We start from the raw sequence: 22,224 nt of genomic DNA, 5'->3' as shown, positions 1-22,224 counted from the left end.
CTCATACCCAGCCACCGGGAGGGGTGTCCCAATGGCCTGCTCCCTTTCCTCCCACCCCTTCTTGGTTCAGCTCATTTCTTCAAAGGGCTGTGCCTCATAGTCTGCTCTCTATCCCCAGTGATCCGGTTCCCAAACCGCACGGCCACTATCCAGCTGAGTGGTCCACCATCGCCCCAACCGAACGCTTCCCGCCCCCCGGTTGACTGCTGCGTGGTCAACCCCAGACGCTGTCTGTCCCCTGACCACAGGGCGTCCCTCCTGCCTCGCTTACCCCATTGCCCACGCCCCGCCCACCTACTGCTCAAGCCCCGCCCCACGGTCCCGCGGCAGCGCGCGCTCCTCCCCTCCGCACGTGCACCATGGCCCCGCCCCCGCCCCCGCCGGGCGGTCCCGGCAATCAGCCGGCGTCCCCGCGTCCCGGCGGTGCGCTTCGCGGGTCCTGAGGAAACTCCGCGGCGGTTTCGCTACCAGGGCGGCGATGGCGGCGGCTGGCCGGGAGCCCAAACGGGACGTGGCGCGCTTCGTTTACGTGACACGCTTCGGCTCGTACCGGTGCGGCGGCGTGTTGCAGCTGGGCAGCCGCCGGGCTCAGGGCCGCGGGAGCACCAGGCGCGGGGTGGGCTGCAGCCCTGAGGAGCCGTGGGCGGCGGCCCCATCCGGCGCGGAGCTGGCCCCCGGCCCTAGGTCCGGGACCCCGGCTGCTTCCCCTCCGGCGTCGAGTGCGCGGAGCTGTCCCCAGCCGGCGGCGGGAGCAGGTGGCGCCTAGTGGGCGGCGGACGGGCGGGCGGGAGCGAGCCTCTGTCTCAGAGCTGTGGGCGTCTCAGCCTCCCTTCAGCGTTCTGTCAGCCTTCCCAGCCTCGGTAATCCCGCGCCACCCGCAGCTTGGCGGCCGCGGGCGGCCGCTCTCGGCTTCCCGTCAGCCCGGCGTGTGCGGCGTGTGCGGGGCCAAACAGGAGCCCCCCACATGTCCCTGGCTTTACGCGGGTCCTGGAAAGGGCGCCGAAGGGCACGTGCCGCTCACGTAAGATCCGCCAGACTGACAGGAAGGGTCACTGGTTGGAGCCACTTGTGTCCCGCACAATAAGGGGGCCCGTGGCGTGCTTGTTGGTATTCTTAGTGGCCACTGAATTTATATATTAGCTTAAGGAGGACTGACGTCTTTACCAGGCTGAGGCACTTCCTCTCTAAAAATGGGAACGACTTTCCATTTGTTCAGACTGCTTTTGTGTCTTTTCGGAATGTTCTAGATTTGAAATCTTCCTATAGGTTTTGTGTATTTCTTTGTTAAATTTATTCCTAGGTGTTTGATTTTCTGTTGTAAATGGGGTCTCCTCCTCCGTAATCCCCTCTGTTTATTGTTTGTATATAGGAAGGTCCTTGAGACAGAGGGGACAAGCAGACTCTGCTGCGGGGAGGCTAGATCTCAGGAGCCCGACATCATGACCTGAGCTGAAATCAAGACTGAGAAACTCAGTCAGCGGAGCCACCCGGGAGCCCCACTTCTTGATCTCTTAAAAAAAATTCAGCTGTATTTAGGATTGGTTTTATATACATTTTGAGGGGGTTCGATAAAGTTAGATCTCTAGTAACACACCACCACAATGAAGATGCAGAGCATTTCTATTTCCTGGAAAAGCCCTTCCTCTTTTTTGAGAGCTTATCCCACCACCTGTGCTTTTTAAGAGTTCATTCAGCTCACCTATTAAAAGCGCCCAATTGTGCTTTTCGCAGAAATGTGCGACCATCACCATACTCGATTTTGGAACATTTCTAATACCCCAAAAGAGAAACCTGTAATTTGTACCATACCCTGTACCCATTAACGCTCAGGATTCCATCTCACTGCCCACCCCTAACCCTAACCCTACTGCTAAGCAAATTCTAAACTTTCTGTCTCGATAGATTTGGACATCGCATATAAATTGCATCATACAATATGTGAGCTTTCCTGATTATCTTCTTTGGATTAGCGTATTGGTGTTTGTGTGTTAACTTTAGATCCTAGCACTTCAGGGCATTCTTTTATTATTAGAATTAGTTTTCTCATTGATACGGATTGTCCAGGTATATGATGATGTTATTTGCAAATAGAGAAAATTTCATTTCTTTTTTTTACCCATTTCTATGCCTGAAGTAGATTTGTCTTACTGCATCCATTAGCTACTACCTCATGTACAGTGTTGAATAGTAGTGGAGATTGTGGGCATCCTTGCCTTATTCCTGACCTTAGAGGAAATGCCTCTAGTATTCATCACTAAATAAGATACTGGTTTAGGACCAAGGCATACATATTTAAAATCTTAAAAAGTATTCCTCAATTTTTATTTTCTTCAGTTTTTTTTTTTTCAAATCATAAATGGGTATCGAATTTTGTCAAAGGCTTTCTCAGACCTATGGAGATAAACACATTTTACTGTTAGATTTGTTAGTATGGTATATAATATAAATGGATTTTCAATATTGAACCAACCTTGCATTCTTGCAATAAATCCTACTTGGTTATGATGTGTTATTTTCTTAAAGTAGCTTGAACTCTGCTAATAATTTGTTTAGAATTTTACATCGTGATCTATAGTTTTTCTTTCTTTGTACTCATCTGGTTTAGGTGTTAAAGTTATATTTACTTAATACAAGGAATTACAAAGTTTTTCTTCTTTTTCAATGCTCTGGAAAAATTTGTAGAACAGTGGGACTACCTGGTGTTTGAAGGTTTCGTAGAATTCTGTGAAATCATCTGGGTCTAGTGCTTTTTGTGGAATAATTCCTTAACAACTTTTTCTCTGTCTTCTATGAAATTGCTCTTTTTAAGCTTTCTAATTCTAATGGGTGAATTTTGGTAATCTATATTTCCCTAGGAAATTATCTGTTTCATCTGTGTTTCTAAATCTATTTGCGTAGAAGTACGGGAAGTAGTGTGCGTGAAGTAGTGTCTTATAATTTTAAAAAAATTTGTTGTGTTTCAATAGTTATTTCCCAGTTGTCATTTTTTTTCTGTATGTATGTGTATTCCCCCCTTTTCTTGATCAAGTTAGCTAGTGTTTTGTTTTAATTTTTTAAAAACAGGATTTCAATTTATTAATGAGACAGCTTGTTTTTCTAGTCTCTTTCTCATTAAAAAATAAAAAAGATGAAACTTTATTATCTCCTTGCATGTACTTTCTTTTGGTTTACTTTGTTCTTTTTATACTTTTTTTTCAGCAGGACATTTCATTCATTTATTTTTATTCTTCCTTTTTCTTGATAAGTGTTTAGTGCGATGCATTTTCTTCTAACTACTACTTTAAGTCCCATAGATTCTAATACACAGTGTTTCCATTGTCACTATTCTTTAAAAGTATAATTTCAGTTTGTATTACCCTTCTCATTCTAGAGTTACTTAATAGAGTCAAGGGTTTTTTTTAATGTCTGGGAATTTTCTGTTTTGTTTTCGTTAGTACACTGTTTTATTGCATTATTTTTTTAAAAATATTTTATTTATTTATTTGTCAGAGAGCACAAGCAGGGGGAGTGGCAGACAAAGGGAGATGCAGGCTCTTGCTGAGCAAGGGAGCCCGATGTGGTACTCGATCCCAGGACCCTGAGATCATGACCTGAGCCGAAGGCAGACACAACCTACTGAGCCACCCAGCTGTCCCTATTTTGTTGCATTTCGATCTGAGTGTTTGTAAGGTCTCCATTTTTACGGATGCTACTGATGTTTTCTTTGTGACCTAATTTATTATCCTTCTGTTTTGTTCTTTTTCTTCCCTGGAACCCATGCAATTGGAAGACTGTCCCTTTAAATCAGCTTGCCCTTTAAACTCAGTCAGTTCCATTAAATGGCATGCTTCGTACTTTATGTGATGTCTGGCCTTTTAAACTGCACGTTGAAATCCCTTCTCTGTCATTTGTGCTCTAATTTGTCTGGTGTTATTTTAGTATTTTCATATTTAGGGTGGATTTAATCTTTCTGTTGGTTGCTACAGCTCTCCTGCAGGTACTTTTTCTGGTGTCCCTCTTCTCTTCCCTGGTGGCCACAAAGCCCTGCTTGGGTGGAGCTGGAGCAAATAGGATCATAGCTCTGTAATTGAATGATTTTTCTTATTTTACTTCAATGTTATTTTGCAGTTTCAGTGTTTTCTGTCCTTAAGTAATGCTGAGGGTGTGGTTTTGTGTAGAATTTTCAAAATGTGAAGTTGTTTGGTGTGAAATTTTGGGAATGCAGTTACTCTACATCTCTCATGGTCTTCAGTGACTCAGAAAGTCCAAAACTGAAGGTTTCTGAACAAGAGAAGTAAGGGGCACTTTGGTGCCTCAGTTGGTTAATGGACCGACTCTTGGTTTCAGCTCAAGTCATGACTTCAAGGTTGTGAGATTGAGCCCCACATCGGGTCTGTGCTCTGCAGAATCTGCATGCCCCTCTCCCTCTGCTTCTCCTCTTCCTCTCTCTCTCTCTCTCTCAAGTAAATAAATTTTAAAAAGAGAGAAGTGATAGGGTTAGATTTACTTGGTTCATGCTATATAAGGGAGATTGAATTGGAGGCAGGCAAGACTGAAGCCCAAGTTGAGGAATGTATAAATATTTTGTTTGTTAGCCTTCCAGACTAAATTCACTTTGATAATTTAGATGTATAAGATTGTACTCTGTCTGACATGATTGACTCCTGAGAATGAGCTGTGGCAGGAAGCCTTCAGATATACTAAGCAAGGCCATGATTTTGGACTCCAAGCCCCTCTAATGGCCTTAGTGTTAAAAGGCCCTCAGGTTTTTGGTTTGTTTTGTTTTGTTCTGGCCCCTCTGCCAGGGATCAGAAAAATCCAGGGGTAGTATAAGACACTTTAGTCCTGGGTTTCCAGCTTCTCTGAATAGTCGAAACAGGATAAAAGGTTTACTCTAGGAAAAGGAGAGAGTATGATGATGGTGGTGGTGGTAGTGGTGGTGAGGAGCTCTACAGCTTAGGCAAGAAACCAGGAGAAAATACAGTGGATTTGATTGAGAGCCTATATTGCTTTAGTGCCACAAAACAAAGGACAAATAATAGTCCATCAGCAAGATAGCGGATTAAAAGTGAAGAACACTGAAAGTGGATGAAGAAGCTTCTGGAAGAAAGAGGGGTGGAATGGAAGGGGTGCATGAATTCGTGCTTGAGATCACCACCTATGCCAGTTAGGAGTAACTGGGTAGCTGAGATTATAAAACTAGTGTTGTGTTGTTGTAACTTTATGCGGTGCAGACCTAGGATCACTTTCTTATGCTTGGTTTCTCTGCTGGGGTGGGAAAAGAAAATAGGGCAGTTTGCCCTGAATTTTGGTTTTGAAATTTTGGGATTTTTGCTGCTCCTTTGTAGTAGGGGTAACATGATCTGATATGGAGGACGGAGTTGGGCTGGGAGAGATTGGAGGCCAGAGTCCTGTTAGAGGATAGTCACAGTAGTCCAATGCAAAGATAAAAGGTCTCACCTAAGGTAGCGACCATATAGAATGCACAGGATCAATGACTGACTAAAATATGGAGAAGGAAGTTTTGATGCCAACTCTGAAGTTTATGCACTAGGCCGTTGGGCAGAGGATGGAGCCATTAACTTCAGAGCCCCCTTGCTGTGCTTGTGAGACCAGGAATAGGGTCATAGATTTATATTTAAACCAAGCCAGAAGTGCTTAAGTTTTGCTCTGTTTTTGGTATATTTAATATTAATATTAAGGGGATGTTTATTAAATACTTATGCTTGGTACTCTATGGGGAGTAGGCAAATTATGTATCCATTCAACAACATTGAACACTCAGCACTGTGGGAACTAGATTTGGTGCTAGTGACATAGATGAATCAGAATATTCTGCTGTCAGGGAACTTCTAAATAATAATATGAATACAAGCTAGTAGATAGGAATGCTGTAAGAGAGAGATCTTACAAAGGCTTTAATAGTTTAGGGAAAGGAAAGACATAAAGGTAGGAAATAAAGGGACACAAATGGAGAAATTGCTAGTGGAAGGTTGAGATTATCAAGAGCATTGGCTTTGAAATCAGAAAGATATAATCTTGGCTCTGTCATTTACTAGTAGTGTAATATTGGCCAACTTAACTATTCTGATTCTCTGTTTCCTTATATGTAAAATGGCAATAATAGTTCTTACCATAACGGGTTACTGCAAAGACTAGGAGAAATACAGAATGCATGCAGAGTACCCAGCACAGTGTTTGATATAGAATAAATGTACAGAGATGGTTTGGAGGAAAGGGGGGTGGATTATCCCAGTGAGTAGTATATAGTAAGCCTGAATAATATTGAATGAATGAAAACGAAGTTTTGGACCAGATTGTAGAATGCCTTGGAGACTGTCATTTCATAGTCACTGAAGATTTTTGAATGGTGGAGGAAAGTGATCAGAGACAGGTACACTTCTGTAAGATATACTTGAAGTTGTTTTTGTAAAGTGTAGTGGAGTTTAGAAATCCAGGAGCAGGAAAATCAGGAAACTCTTCTAACATTTCAAGCAAGACTAATAAATCAATTCTCACAGAACTTGGGAATATATTCATAATTTATATACAACAGAGGATGACAAGTGCTCTTGTGGAAGTACAAAAAATTGCTTTGGAAGTGGTGAATAATTTGAGGGTGAGGGAATCAGGGAAGGTTTTATGGTGATTGAAGCTCCCTGAGAGTCGCACATGTTGCTAAGCCAGGAGGGAATTACTGGTGGGAAAAATTGTATGAGCATAGCCCTGTGTATAGATCTGTAACAAAGAGTGATTAGGGAAGAAGTAGGAGTGTATTTTTAGTGTGTAGAAAGAAGGCTAGAGAAAGACTGGAAACATTAAGTTGGGACAAGGTCTTTGGTGTAGACTGTAGCTCCCCTTAGTGAAGTTTGCAAAACAAGTAGGAGAAATGATTTTGTCTTTTTTCTTTCTTACATCCTCTCTACTCCTTGACATATTTTAGATCCCCAGTAATTACAGGTAGACTTAATGGCTCCTATCCTGACCTTAAGGAGTAATGTCTAGGTTAGGCAAGACTTATAAATGGAAAGCATTTGAGAATGATGCAAGTACAGTATTCCAAAGGTGTTGGCATTTAGAGAAAAAGGTACATCTGGGTATATGAAGAACAGAGATTCTTAGACTTGAGTTGTTTTCCTACCCTATATCTGCATATCATCTGCACTATCATTTACTTAATATATTTATTTAAATATTTGCATTTTTTCCTCTCAACTAAATTTCTTTTGAGAACACTTTACATCATTATCTCAGTGACAAACCTGTACAGCTTGCCACAAATAGAAATTAATTAAAAGCAATCTAATAAAGACAAAGCAATATTATTAAATTCTAGCCAAATAGCTTGTCTAACAAATGTTGTCTGTAGTCATAAAGAGAGAGAAGCAAATTTCAGAGAAATCATAATGACATACTAGTTCCAAACTCAGACTTTCTCCCTGATGTAATCAGATTAAAAAATAATGGGACAGATAATGAGTTTCTCACTGTATGATTTAAGTTCTTTAGTGCCAGGTCTGTGCCCCACCCAGAATCAGTGGCATGCTTCTCACAAATTGGGAAATGCCATTTTAGAACATACTCTAATTCACTAGCAAAAGTAGTACTTATTGCCTCTAATATGTATGGTATTAGATACTGGATCTCTAATAAAGAATAAAATACACTTCCCAAGTTAACAACATGAAAAATCTCATGGTAATTGAGCATAGGGTGCTTTCTGAAATCAGAGAAAGTTCCTGGAAAGCTAAATATTGAATGGGGGGAAGAAAGCCAGGTATAGAGTGGTAGTGGTAGGGCAGGGATAAGGTGGGTAAGGGTTTGGGTGGGCGGATTACAGACAAATATAAAGGCTTTCAGGGAGCACATGCTCACTCTTTTATGCCTTTGTTTTTGGACACACAAGCCCTTGTGTTTTTTTCTAACAGTTAATATTTGGGAAGGCAGCATGGTTTAGTGAGTAGAGGAAGGAAACTTACTCACTCTGGCAAACCTTTATTAGTACCTACTATGTGTTTGGTAGTGTGGGTAGAAAAATGACAAATATACACATAGCTTTGCCCTTAGTGGAGGAAACACATTATAAATATGTGATATAAAAGTGTGCTAAGTGATGTGGCTTTGGTGTTCCTGGAGCTAGTGCTGTGCAAGGCACTGTAAAGAGGTGATGGTGTGAGCTGAGTCTTGAATAGCACGTAGAAATTTGCCTGGCCGGTGTGTGTGTGTGTGTGTGTGTGTGTGTGTGTGTGTGTGTACATGCATGCATGTACACAGAGTGTTTTAGCCACATAGAACAGTATGTGCGAAGCCTGGGAAGTATAAGAACAAGGCATTTGAGGAACCAAAGGTATTTGGGACAGTTGAAATCATAATGTGTGTCTGGAGTTTAATGGAGAAGAAAAGAGAATATAGAGATGCACTGGGTCAAGATGTGGCTTCTGGTATTTGTTTGGTGTTGCTGAATTTTTGGGACTCATCTGTCAAATCAGTAAAGAAAGATTTTCTAGGCATTTCCACTTTCTTGGTTTTCTCCTCCAGCATATTACTAGCTTATTTGTAACCTGGTATTATCTAGTGAATAGAAATATACTAACAAGTGTAAAAATCCTCAAAGACAGCTCAAGAGACATTTATAATTGTGCCTGTTAGCAGGATAGTGAATCCTGTAAAATATGTGCCAGCCTTGATCTTTTACCTTTTCACTCTCTCTCTCTCTCTCTTTTTTAAATTAGCTTTAACCCAGAAGAATTTAGCTAAAAAGTTTGATTTCCCCTTCCCTTTGAAAGAAGCTTCCAAAGTAGCGAAGAAAAAGAAAAAGGTATATTATAAAGGAGAATGAGCAGTGTTTGAATTCTAGATTAACCTTTCTAAATACAAATGTGTGAAGATACTCAACAGTAAAAATAGTTCCATCTTTTGAAAGTTTAATTTACTGAAGTGAGAAAATAGAATTAATTTAGCAGAAATGGAATTGGGTTTAGAAATATTTATTAACTGTAGAGAACAGTCCTTCCAGTGTTTGGAGATATAAACACATTTTAATCAACATGTAATGGGAGATTTTTCAAAGCATGAAAATGTATGTTTCATAGAATATAGCAAACTTCAATAGTTAGTGTAATATAAAGAGAAAATCATGGCTTTAACAGAAAAGAATAACATCTGTATTGGTGTCATATTAATCTTTTAAAGACAAGGGTTATACATTTAGTTTGTAGAAGGAAAGCTAACAGTGATGACCCTTTACTACTGAACCATTTTCACCTCTAGTTGTCCACATATCATGGTAATTAGAGTGTTTTAAACATATTCAAGATTACTAGCTCTACAAATCTTTGTTTTCTACCATATATTTTACACTTTGGTTTAAAGAAACTATTAGTGATAATGACATATAAAATCGTATTATTTCTGCACTTTGACTCTGTATGAGTTACAACCCATGCACTGTATAAAATAACGTTCAAGGAGATTCACCCTAAATGTATTTTGAGTGTACATCTCATCTTCCCACTATACTAAGAACTATTTCTTCCAAGAACCAATTCCCCTTGGGTGAGGAGAACAGAGCGGTAGCCAATGTTTACTTATAACTACTATATGTCACACACTGGGGTATGTGCTTTATATATATTTCATATGTTTATATATGTTTTTCATTAATTCTAATAATTCAATATATGAAGTTATTATTAGATGAGATGTAAAATACTTCCCAACGTCAAGCAACTATTAAGTGGCAAAGCCAGTATCTGAGCCTAGATTTGTTTGCTTCCATAGTTCTCATTGGAGAACTGTCTGCTATTTTTGCTTTGGTGTGTCCTAGGAGAACTGTTTAATTCTTAACTAGAATAAAATACATTAAAAACTGCAAGGAAATTAAAAAAAAAACCATTAAAAACAAAATTGGATGTGTTGGAACTACTTAGGTAGGACTTTATAGATCTTGCCTTCATCCGGAGAGTTAATGTAAATACTACAGAGAGGAAATGCTAGGAAGTTAGCAGAAGAGATGACTGATTGTAGGAAAACAATTACATTTAAGTTTTAGGTCTCTAAGTGGTGTTATTGTTTTTCAGTGATACCCGTTGACAAGGCAACATGGTTGAGTCACTGCCAGTTGCCTCTGTCAAAATGTATTCCTGCTTCTCTGCTAAGTGTTCCTTAACTCTGCTTACTTTTTAAAGGTTTCAGTATGGAATAGAGTGTACAAAGTCATTTCTAGAATGCTTGAAGAAAATGAAAAATATAGACTCAGGCTGAAATACCAACAACTATCCTGTGAAAGTAAGTTAACACAGTTTTTGATTGTATTAAAGAAGACTGGCTTCCCTAACTATTTAGTCACCCTTGGGTCACATTAGTTAGTATAGTACTTCTCCTAATTGTCATATTCAGTGTACAGGACTACAGAAATGTGGCTACCATATTATCACTGTTCATCATAATTAAAAGTACAAAACGTTTTAAGCTGAGCTATAGACTAGACCACAGGCGTAGGTGTGTGTGGAGGGACGTAGAAGGTAAATGTTGACTAAATATACTGAGCAAAAGGAACACACTTACCTGTTAAATCTGTATTTTAATGTCAGCTTTTTAATACGGTTACAAAACTCATCCATATTGATGAAGAAAAACATTTTAACTGCAATATAAAATGATATATTCTGTGTCACTTTGTTACTTCCTTCCATGGATGCTGCAGTCTAATGCATTTGACAAAACTGCCCTTGAATTATGGCCTTGATGTCATTAATTCATTCCTGGAAAACAACTCATAAATTAAACCAGGTTCTAAAGCTGCATCAATATTGAATTGATATTGTGGGCAGAGCAAAATTAGATGTAATCTTGTATACTTACTGAAGTAATAGGAAGTTCTGGATTCTCAACTTGGATTAAATTTATGTAACTAATAATGCCACATGAATTGATAGATCATAATAGTTACTTCCTTTCCTTCACATACTTGTTCTAATATTCATGTCACCATGCTGAACACTTATAGGTTTTTAGTACTGTCACTCAATGACAGCTACTATTTTGACAGTAAATCTGCAGAATTGAGCTTTGTGAAGATCATTTTCATAAGATGATAATTAGAATAGAATGCCATTTTGTACACAGTGTTACACTGGAAAATCATTACTGTTTGTGTAATATTGCATTAATAATGGCATAAATTGTTTGCAATGATGACATATAAACCAATGTTCAGATTAGTGATACTCTATTTATTCAGTTAAGAAGGAGAATGAAGCAGGATTAGGAAGAAAACAATAGTCTGTGGTTTTTTAGGTGAAAAGGATGTTTGAATAGATAGAGCAATGCACACAAACCCTGGACATTGTTCTAAGTGTTAATCCAGATCCAGTTACTTTAATAGACAGATTACATCTAATTCTGCTCTGGCCATACCTCGAACTTGTCAATTCTCTTGTGATGTTTACTACTAACCATCAAGTAATCTGATAAGGCTTATTTGGCAAATTAAAATAATATTCTGTGTTTTCCAGAAATAGCTTGTTATAAACAAGTACCCTTGTAATTTATTATTTTGCATTACAATTTTCAACCAGATTATAGAAACTGATAATATTGTTTTAGAAATGTATTATAATCCTTATTTCTTAATATGTATTTATTAATGGTAATACCAGTGTTAGAGGCCAACTTGAATTTTCTGTATATTTTATGTTGTTCCTAGACTCAAATTGCACAAGATGAAATCTTATCTTCTGGTAAGAATCCATTTATATAACAGTTATAAAATATAGGTTTTATTTCCTTCCCCTTTACACTTACCTTTTGCAAACTTTAGTGTATGCCATTGCTGATTCCAGCCTGTTTCCTTCCTTTAACCCAGTGTTTGGCACATAGTAAGCACTCATTAAATATTTGTTGAAACTTGATAAATTTCATTTGAGCCCTATATTCATAGTGCTATTGAAACTACTCTTTCCATGATCCATGGTTTTTGTTTTTGTGGGTTTGTTTGTTTGTTTATATTTCCTGTTTCACTTTTCTTTCTGAACTTGTCACATTTAATATTATCTTACTACTACTTTCAATTTTTCTTCTTTCTTAGTGTCCTGAAGGATATGACATGGTTTTCTTTCTGCTTTTCTGACCATATTTTTTGTGTCTTTTTTAATTGTCCCTTTTGCTACCACTGAATAACAAATGCTGCCCTGAGAGTAATTTTTGGTTCTGCTCTCTCTTTACATATTTATTCTGAGTTAACATACACATCTTAAAAAAAAAAAATCATTTATTTATTTATTTATTTACTTACTTACTTATTTGGCAGAAAGAGAGAAAGCACAGGCAGGGGGAGTGGTAGGCAGAGGCAGAGAGAGAAGCAGGCTCCCCACAGAGCAGGGAGCCAGACCTGGGGCTCTAGCCCAGGATCCTGGGATCCTGACCTAAGCCAAAGGCAGAGGCTTAACCAATTGAGCCACCCAGGTGCCCCAATATACCATTTTTATAGCTTCAGTTACTCTGTGTGTATGACCCTTAAATCTTTCTTCTACCTTTGACTTCTGAATGTCTTTAGGCGATTCTACAGTTATTTATTAAAAATTACATGTTTTGAATCAGTGAATCATCTCTCCTTTCATTTCAATTGTGCCTTGGTTTGCTAATTTCCTGGATTCATTGAATTTCTAGAGAGAGATTATATCCAGTTTGGTGGGGTTTGGGAAATACTAGAAAAATAAGCTGGGTGTTGAGAAGAGAAATCAGAATTTTCTACATGGGAATGTGGGGGAGGGGGTGTATATTTTAGATATGGCCATGAGCAAGTTCATGGAGTCTAAGAAAATGTTCAGGAATGTAGTTTGATCAAGACTTGTTTATGGTATTCATTGTGAAGAAAGGTATAAAAGTATACTGAGACTGTATTTCAGAGGGTCTCATGTGAGTAATATTTGTATTCCATTAAATAGGCAATAAAAAAAACATGAAACATCTTCTTAACCCTTTATTCTAAATGATTACAAATGAACAGAAAAGTTGCAAGAATAATACAAAGAACTCCAGCACACCCTTTACCTAGTTTCACTGATTTTTAACATCTTGTCACATTTGCTTTTTCATTCTTAGACACTTTCTAAGAAAAAATACACTGTCTTTCTCTGTGTATATATATATGTGTATGTATAAAATATTACTCCTTAAGGAGTGCCTAGGCAGCTTAGTAAAGCATCTGAGGTTTAATTTTGGCTTAGGTCATGGTCTCAGGGTGGTGAGATCAAGCCCTGTGTCTGTATTTATGCTGAGCATGGAGTCTGCTTGAAATTTCTTCCCTCCCTCCCTCTCCCTTTGCCCCTCCCTGCAAGCTCTTTCTCTTAAAAAAAAATCCCTTAATACTTTAGTGTCTATATCCTAAGGACAAAGGTATTTTTTATATAACCACACAACAATCAAATTCAGAAAATTTATTTTTCCTTTGTAATTAATAAGTATTTTATAGAAACATAATAAAAGATTATGCAAATACCTTGTACATCATCAGTATAGAACATTTTAAAGCAGTGGATTGATTATATCTGCATTTTAGAAAGAATCTGATGTTATTTTGTAGAAAGGTTTGGAATGGAGGCAAGACAGGAAGTGAAAAAACTGGGAATTCTGATAAGGTCCAAGTGAAAGTGAAATGCACTTAAATGGGAATAGCAGAGTGGGTGGAGAGGAGACAAAGGATTTGCTGTGGGGGATAAGAGAGAGGATCCCAAGTTCTGCAAATGAGTAGATAAGAAAGAAGGAAATCAGGAGAAGAACAGGTTTTGTGAAGCTACTGAATTTTATTTTGGTGTGTTGAATTTTAGCTGTAGTGATATATTCAGGTGAAAATTCCAGGTGCGCGGCTGGAAGTGCCCTTTTGGAGCTACTGTACAATCTATGCTGCGTGAAGGTCATAGGTAGTTGTGGCAATAGATGTGCATGGAAACCTCAATGTGAGAATGCTGGGGAAGGAGAGGATTGAGAATGCAATGTTGGTGATGTCTAAGATAAAAAGAAATTCTTAGTTTCAAAGAGTGATTGTAGAAGCTTAATCAGAAGTCATGATAGGGATACAAACAAAGCTTACAGAAGAAGGGGCTTGGCAGTTTAAAGGGTTGCAAAGTCCTTGTTCAGTGAGAGTGTAGGGATACAAAAAGTGGGAGTATAGAAATACTTCAGCTAGGAACAATTTAAGAGTCTGCACCTAGAAGTTAAGCAAAAGTGCCAACGGATGACATTGTCCAAAACAATAACCCACTTGTGAGTGGCTTGAAGTGACCTGGAGATAGAGGACTATGATACAGTGTTTTTGTGACAGTTTCTGTAAATGGAGCTATTGAAGTCATCAAGGTGTTTGGCAGGAGCTGGAATGGAGAAGAAAATTATGAGTTATACACTGAGTGCATTAGAAGCTTTTTATGGTCAACTAGAGAAAGTAAAATTTATCAAAACAGTAAATACAGGAAGTGGCTAATTGTTGCTTAGTAGTCTTAGACATGTTAAAATATTTCAGTGACTATTGACCATGACATTTTATCTTAATGAGATTCAATTTTGTTATCTTTTATTTAGGATTAACCTATCTTTGGATCTGTTTACCTAAGAAGACTGTGAAGAGTTTAAAGATGGAACTTTAAATTGAATCATAATTATATGTTAATTTTGGCATGTTTTGTTGGAATTGGTACTTCCATAGTTGAATAGAAAAACTACCTTCATTATAAATTCATAATTGAATAGAAAAATTACCTTCATTATAAGTAAATTATGTATTTCCTTGCAAGTTAATACAAGTTTTTGTTAAATATTATTATCATATGCACACAAGTGTTACGCAGATATTATTCAAGTGTGAATTAATACTTATTTCATATCTTTTAAAATTAATTTTATACATTAAATTTAAATTTTACTATAAATTTAAATTTAAATAGTAGTATAATTGCAGGCATGTACAGTTGCCAACTTTTCCCTTTTATTAATGAGTCTGCAACCACTACTTTATTCATTCTTCATTTAGATGTAAATGATTTAAATTAAACTTGGATTCCATTTAAATTGTTTTTGGCTTCCTTTTTCTAAATTTCTCAGTTGTTTTATCATAAAAATCTACAATTTACATAGTGATGATTATTTTGGGTGTTAAAACTAATGGTTATTTAAACCATCTTTTCATCCTAAGGAAAATAGAAAATTTGTGCAAATTCTCAATTGTAATATGGAGTATTTTAGGAAAATTTGGAGGCAAAGATCAGAGGAAACATTCTTTTCCTTTCCAAGCCCCTAATTATTAGACACATTTTTTTTCAGTCAATAAATGAGAGATTTAATATTTTGAAAATAATTTAGAAATGTTTCTTAGTGGAGTCCCATTATTTTCTACTCAGTATTAAGTAGTAGTCAACTATTGCCTAGACCATTTTTTCCTGCTTTTTGTTGATGCAGTCTCTCTCCGTAAATTGTATTAAAGGCTTAAGTGGAACTGAAAACTTAGGAAGAGAAGTCAAAAAGAGGTTTGCCCATGAAAAAGGCAAATAAAACAAAACATAAAGAAACCTCACATGCATACTGAATTATTTTACCACAAAAATTGAAGCACATGTATAGTAGATCTCTTTGGTTCTAGAGGCAGTAGATTCCTCACCTAGAAATATTGGCCAGGTCCTTATGTTAGGTGACACAGAACGTTGCCAACTTTGAGTGGGATGCAGTGCAGGAAAGGGCTCTGCAGTAGGTTCATCCTGGGGTATAAGTCCTGCTGCTTGAGTCATATGAATTGGGAAAACCCTATCGTGTTGGAGATACCATTAAGAGGAACAGATGTAGTATGAAGCTTATATAAGGAAAGCCAACCACAGACCCCATAATGGAATTACAAATCAAGGCTATGCTGTTCACAACATAAAATTAAATGCCTTTAGAGAGACAGTTTTGACATGTTTTGGGGCTCTGGTGGAGAGAAATTTACTTGGCCATGAGGCAAACAAACAACAAAATAACCAGAAGCAGACTGCCATAAAGTGAAAATAGTACATCTGGGAAGGAAACCTTCCCAGCAAGAGGTTCCTAAGTAGGACCAGGGAACACAAGTAGGCTATGTGAGGTGGTAGTCCAATCCTCAGGTTACCCACATCTGCTATACTAGCTCACCTCCCCTTGCTTGCACCTATGGCCAATATGAGAAGTCCCATATAATCAGATGAAAGAGGAGGAAAAGTCCGAGCTTTGGTTTATGAATGGATTGGCTCAATTGTGCATACAAAGCAATAGAGATGGTGGCAATACTATGACCATGTTCCAGAGTGGCCCTGAAAGACACTGGAAAGGGACACGTGTGGTATTGCAAGCCGCACACCTAGTCATCCACTTTGTAGTATAGGGGGAGTGTCTCAAGGTGAAAATCTTTGTGAATTTCAGTGGCCTGGCCATTTTATCTAGAGCTTGGTAAGAAAGATGAATATTGGAGACAAAAAGGTAAGGTATAGATTAGAGGTATATGGATGGACATACGGGGAGGGACAAAGTGTGAAGATTTTTGTTTCACATGCTAACACTCATGAGAAGAGACACTGAACAACTAAGAATAATGACCAGTTGATGTTAGCTACCTGTCATCATTGGCTACCCAGGAACTTGATTGTCTTTCTGTTTTCAGTTTTTAAATTTCAGTTATTATTTTTTTCCTTATGCCTGCTTTGGGTTTGCTTGTTTATTTATTGATTGATTTCTTGATTCTTAAACTAGAGACTTAGATTATTGATTTGAGACTTTTCCTCTCTTCTTATGTATGCATTTAGTGCCATAATTTTTCCTCTCAGCACTGTTTTAACTACCCCACGGATTTTGATATGTTGCATTTTTTTTTAATTTAATTGTAAATTTGTCTGTTCTTTAAGTTCTATCAGCTTTATCTTCACATATCTTGTATATTATTTGGTGCACACATATTTAGTTTTGCTATGTGTTCTTGGTAGATTGACCCCTTATAATTATATAATGTTCCTCTTTGTCTCTGGTAATTTTCTTTGCTCTTAAGTCTACTTGATAGGATCTTTATATAACTATTTCTGCTTTGTTTTAATATATTTTTTCCACCCTCTCACTTTCAATTTGGCTGTATCATTCATTATATTTGATATTGATATATGAGGGTTTAACTCTTCCATTTCATTTTATGTTTTCTAATTTTTCTTCATTTCTCTGTTTTCTTTTTCCTGCCGTCCTGCTTCTCATGTGATCTCCATTGACACTTGAGTCAGTAATGGTAGAGGTGGTCAGGGAGTGGGGGAAGAAAGATAAGGCTCATTACTTGCCAATAGGGTGGAGAATTCTGGCTCCCTATTTGGCCTTTTCTCACATAATCTCATTGGGTTATGGGGGCACTTTGATTTGGGGGAAAGTTGGAAGTCTGGGTTCCCCACTCAGCCTTTGCTGCCATGGGTGTTGTTTAGGATCCAGTTTTTTTCTGTGGTGTTTGGCTGGTGAAGAGAAGTTAGTAAAATTTTCTGTCTTTCTAGGCTATCCTTTTCCAGATGGAGCAGGCGTTTATTGGGACTTTTTTGTTTGTGCCCACTGGCATTTTCAGTCTGCTGCAAGTCTGGGATATATATTTGAGACCAAAAAACAAAGTAAAACTCCAGAAACTTACCACTGTGTTGTTATTTGGGCCTTGAGGTCCTTAGCTGATTTGTCTTCTTCTTTACATATTTGTATTCTGTTTGTTTTATATATAATATCCAAGGTTTTTAGTTTTTAATACTTAGTGGGAGGAATAGGGAAAAGTATATCTATTTTATTTTCCTAGAAACATAAGTCTCAATTCAAATTTTACAAAGGAAATTTACAGACAGTTCTATGAAGACAAGTAGTCATTTCATTAAACAGTGCTGAAACAACTGGATATCCATGTGCAAAAACATGAACCTCTATCTAAACCTCATACCTTATATAAAAGAATAACTCCAAATGGATCATGCATGTAAATGTAAAGTATAAAACAAAAAAAACGTTTAGAAGAAAATATAGGAGAAATTCTTAATGATCTAGAATTAAGGAGAGAGTTCAAAGTGGGTAAGTTTTATTTCATCAAATAAAGTACAAAAATACTTAAAATATCTTTTTTTTAAAAAAAAAAAGATTTTATTTTATTTATTTGACAGAGAGGGATCATAAGCAGGGGGAGTGGAAGAGGGAGAAGCAGGCTCCCCCAGAGCAGGGTGCCCAAAGCAGGACTCGATCCCAGGACCCTGGGATCATGACCTGAGCAGAAGGCAGACGCTTAACGACTGAGCTACAGAGGCATCCCGCATCTTTATTCATAATAGCCCAAAATTGAAAACAACTCAGGTGTCTTTCAGTGGATGAATAATTAAACCATGGTCACGAAAGCATGCCATACTACTCAGCAATAAAAAGAAGCAAACTACTGATACACACAAAAACCTAAATGAATCTCCAGAGAATTGTGCTGAATGAAAAAAGTCAATCACAAAATACTGTATTCCATTTATGTAGCATTCTTGAAATGGAAAAATTATAGAAATAAATAACAGATTAGTGGGTTCTAGGTTTTAAGGAGTGGATGGGGCTTGAAAGAAGTGCATGAAGCTATAATAAGGTGAATGATATTGATTGATTATAAAACTTTAGTAAGCCTTGCATTCCTGAAGTAAACCCTGCTTGGTTGTGACTCTGTGTGTGTGTGTGTGTGTGTGTGTGTATAAAACATATTCTGATCATATATATGTATGATCAGAATTGATTTGTTATTCTGTTGAGGATTTTTTATATTCGTATTTTATATTCATGAAGGATATTGGTTTATAGTTTTATTGTAATTTTTGTTTGGTTTTAGTATCAAGGTAATGATATTTTCATGCAGTGTTATTAGGTGCATACACATATAGACATAAATCATTGTTGTGACCTATGATAAAGGTCAAATTGGCAACTTTATTATTACATAATGTCTTTCTGTATTCTTGGTAATATTCCTTGTTCTGAGGTCTACTTTGATGTTAACATAGGTATTGTCAGCCTTTTGATTAGCACTGCATGGTGTATCCTTTTCCATCCTATTACTTTTAATATGTCTGTGTTTATATTCAAGGTCCATTTATTGTAGAAAGCCTATCATTTTAAAAATCCAATTTGGCAAGTTTTGTTTTTTAATTTATATGGTTAGATTATTTACAGTATATGCAGTTATTGATACAGTTGGATTAAATTCTGACACCTAGATATCTATATTATGTTGATTCTGTCTCTTTTGGTTCTTTTTTTTCTGTTTTCTTTTGGATTGGTTATTTTTTATTACTCCTTTTTATCTAAACTCTTAGCTTAAGTATTAGTTATCTACTGCTGCATACCCAAATCTTAGTAATTTAAAACCACATACATTTATTATCACAATTTCTACAATCAAATATAGACACAACTGAACTGAATCCTCTGCTTCATGGTCTTTTCCAAGTGTTCCAAGTATCAGCTTAGTATCTCTGGTCTAGTATGAAGTCTCAACTGGAGAAAGATCTACTTTCAAGTTTATTTATTGGTTATGAACAACATTAAGTTTCTTGCTAGCTGTTGGCTTATGTCCACCCTCTGTTTCTTGCCATTTGGGCTTCTCCAAAATAGAGTCTGTAGCAATGTGGAAGTTACAGTCTTTTATAAACAAATCATACAAGTGATATTACATTACTTTTATAAAATTATATTTTGAGAAATTTGTTTGAAGCATGTCATTAGTTTCCTCCCATATTCAAGGGGAAGCAATTACATGAAGAAGTGATTACAGAAGAGGAGATCATTAGGGGCTTGTCTTAGAAGTCTGCCTACCATAGCTTATTTTGTATTACATCTTTAAAAGAATTTAGTGGTTAAAATGTCCATACTACCCAAAGCAATCTACACATTTAATACAATCTCTATCAAAATACTAACAGTTTTTCACTAGGACAAACAATCCTAAATTTTGTATGGAATCACAAAAGATCCGAGATAGCCAAAGCAATCCTGAAAAAGCAAAGCAAAACTGGAAGCATCACAATTCTGGACTTCAGGCTATATTGCAAAGCTACAGTCATCAAGACAGTATGGTATGGGCACAAACACATAGAGCAGTGGACACATAGATCAGTGGAACGGAAGAGAAAACCCAGAAATGGACCCATAACTATATGGTTAACTAATCTTCTACAAAGCAAAAAAGAGTATGCCACAGAGAAAAGACAGTCTGTTCAACAAATGGTGTTGGAAAACTGGACAGCCACATGCAGAAGAATGAACCTGGACCACTTTCTTATACCATACACAAAAATAAATTCAAAGTAGATGAAAGACCTAATATGAGAAAGGAATCCATCAAAATCCTAGAGGAAAACACAAGCAGCAATCTCTTCAACCTTGACCACAGCAACTTCTGTCTAGATTACATCTCCAAAGGCAAGGGAGACAAAGGCAAAAATGAGCTATTGGGACTTCAAGATAAAAAGCTTTTGCACAGCAAAGGGAACAGTTGACAAAACTAAAAGGTAGCCTACTGAATGGAATTGCAAATGACATATTTGATAAAGAGTTAGTATCTAAAATCTAAAGACTTATCAAACTCAACACAAACACACCCAAAAATAATCCACTTAAGAAATGAGCAGAAGACATAAATAGACATTTTCCCAAAGAAGATAGCCAGATAGCTAATAGACACATGAAGAGATGCTCAATGTCATTCATCATCAGGGAAATACATATTGAAACCACCTCACACCTGTCAGAATGATTAAAATTAGCAATATGAGAAACAACACGTGTTGGCAAGAATATGGAAAAAGGGAAACCCTCTTGCACTACTGATGGGAATGCAAACTGATGTAGCCACTCTGAAAAACAATATGGAAGTCCCTCAAAAAGTTAAAAATAGAACTACTCTATGATCCAGTAATTACATTATGAGGTATTTACCCAAAGAATACCAAAATACAGACTTGAAGGGGTACACACACCCCAATGTATATAACCATTAATAATAAACTATGGAAAGAGATGAAAATATCCATCAACTGATGAATAGATAACACACACACACACACACACACACACACACACACACACACACAAATATAACTCAGCCATCAAAAAGAATGAAATCTTGCCATTTGCAATGACATGGATAGAGCTAGAGTATATCATACTAAGTGAAATGAGTAAGTCAGAGAGAGACAAATAATATATGATTTCAGTTATATTTGGAATTTAAGAAATCAAACAGATGAACAAATGGGGGTAGAAAGAGAGAGAGAGGGAAACGAACCATAAAAGACTCAACAATAGAGAATAAATTGAGGGTAGATGGAGGAAGAAAGGTGGAAGATGGCCTAGATTGGGTGATAGGTAGTAAGGAGGGAACTTGTGATGAGTGCTGGGTGTTGTTTTGAATCGTAGTCCCGAAATGAATATTGCACTGTATGTTAACTACTAGAATTTAAATAAAAATTAAAAAAAAAATAGTGGTCTCTTTCATGTTTTCAGTATACATCTTAAATTATTTGGTCTGCCTTCAAATAATCTTTTAGAACTATTAAAAATAATTTTAAAATGAATTCTATATTTACCTTAATTTATGCCATATCCATTGATCATTTATTTGTGTAGATTCAAGTTTTTATCTACTATCATCCTGATTGGAGAACTTCCTTTAGCATCTCTTACAGTGCATGTCTGCTGGTAATGATTACTCTTATTTTGTATCTCTGAAAAAAAATTCTTTATTTTGTCTTTATTTTTGGAGAGTCTTTTCCCTGCATAGCACTTTTTCTTTTTAAGAATGTTAAGGACGACACTCCATTGTCTTCTAGCTTGCATAGTTTCTGATGAGAAGTCTGTTGTTATTTCTGACATGCTTCTTTGTATGTGAAGTTTCTTTTGTCTCTGGATACCTTTAAGAGTTTCCCTCTTTTTGGTCTTCAGCAGTTTGAATCTGACCTAAGTTGTTTCAGTTTGTTTGTTTTTGTTTTTATCTCTGGTGTCTTTTGAACTTTTTGGATATTTGGTTTGGTGTCTTTTATTACTTTTGGAAAAATTGCCATTATCTGTTCAAATATTTCTTCCATTTCATGTTTTCTTTCTTCTCCTTTTAGTATTCCAGTTACAATTTATTAGATGTTTCATATTGTCCTACAGCTTATGAATGTTCTATTTTTTTGCATTCTTCTGTATCTTTTGTTTCAGTTTGGGCAATTTTTG

The 22,224-nt window shown here is 37.1% G+C and overlaps 1 protein-coding gene across 2 annotated transcripts in view; it reads left to right on the top strand.

Annotated features, from left to right (window-relative positions):
* Nucleotides 1-420: 420 nt before the first annotated feature.
* C3H5orf47 (chromosome 3 C5orf47 homolog) overlaps nucleotides 421-22,224 on the top strand; it is a 38,060-nt gene continuing 16,256 nt past the window's right edge. Inside the window, exons 1-5 of one of the 2 annotated variants that reach the window (XM_032336993.1) lie at nucleotides 421-755; nucleotides 8,712-8,797; nucleotides 10,167-10,266; nucleotides 11,687-11,720; nucleotides 14,557-14,851. In XM_032336993.1, the coding sequence (XP_032192884.1) occupies nucleotides 479-755; nucleotides 8,712-8,797; nucleotides 10,167-10,266; nucleotides 11,687-11,706 (483 nt within the window). In that variant the 5' untranslated portion in view covers nucleotides 421-478 and the 3' untranslated portion in view covers nucleotides 11,707-11,720; nucleotides 14,557-14,851. Of the gene's footprint in view, nucleotides 756-8,711; nucleotides 8,798-10,166; nucleotides 10,267-11,686; nucleotides 11,721-14,556; nucleotides 14,852-22,224 lie in introns of those variants that run through there. The other variant, XM_032336991.1, reaches the window with a different exon arrangement.

Source organism: Mustela erminea, chromosome 3 (assembly GCF_009829155.1).
Source record: "Mustela erminea isolate mMusErm1 chromosome 3, mMusErm1.Pri, whole genome shotgun sequence".
Classification (NCBI taxonomy): Eukaryota; Metazoa; Chordata; class Mammalia; order Carnivora; family Mustelidae; genus Mustela; species Mustela erminea.
Note: the sequence above shows the minus strand (reverse complement) of the source record. Positions and strands in the feature narration are given on the sequence as shown.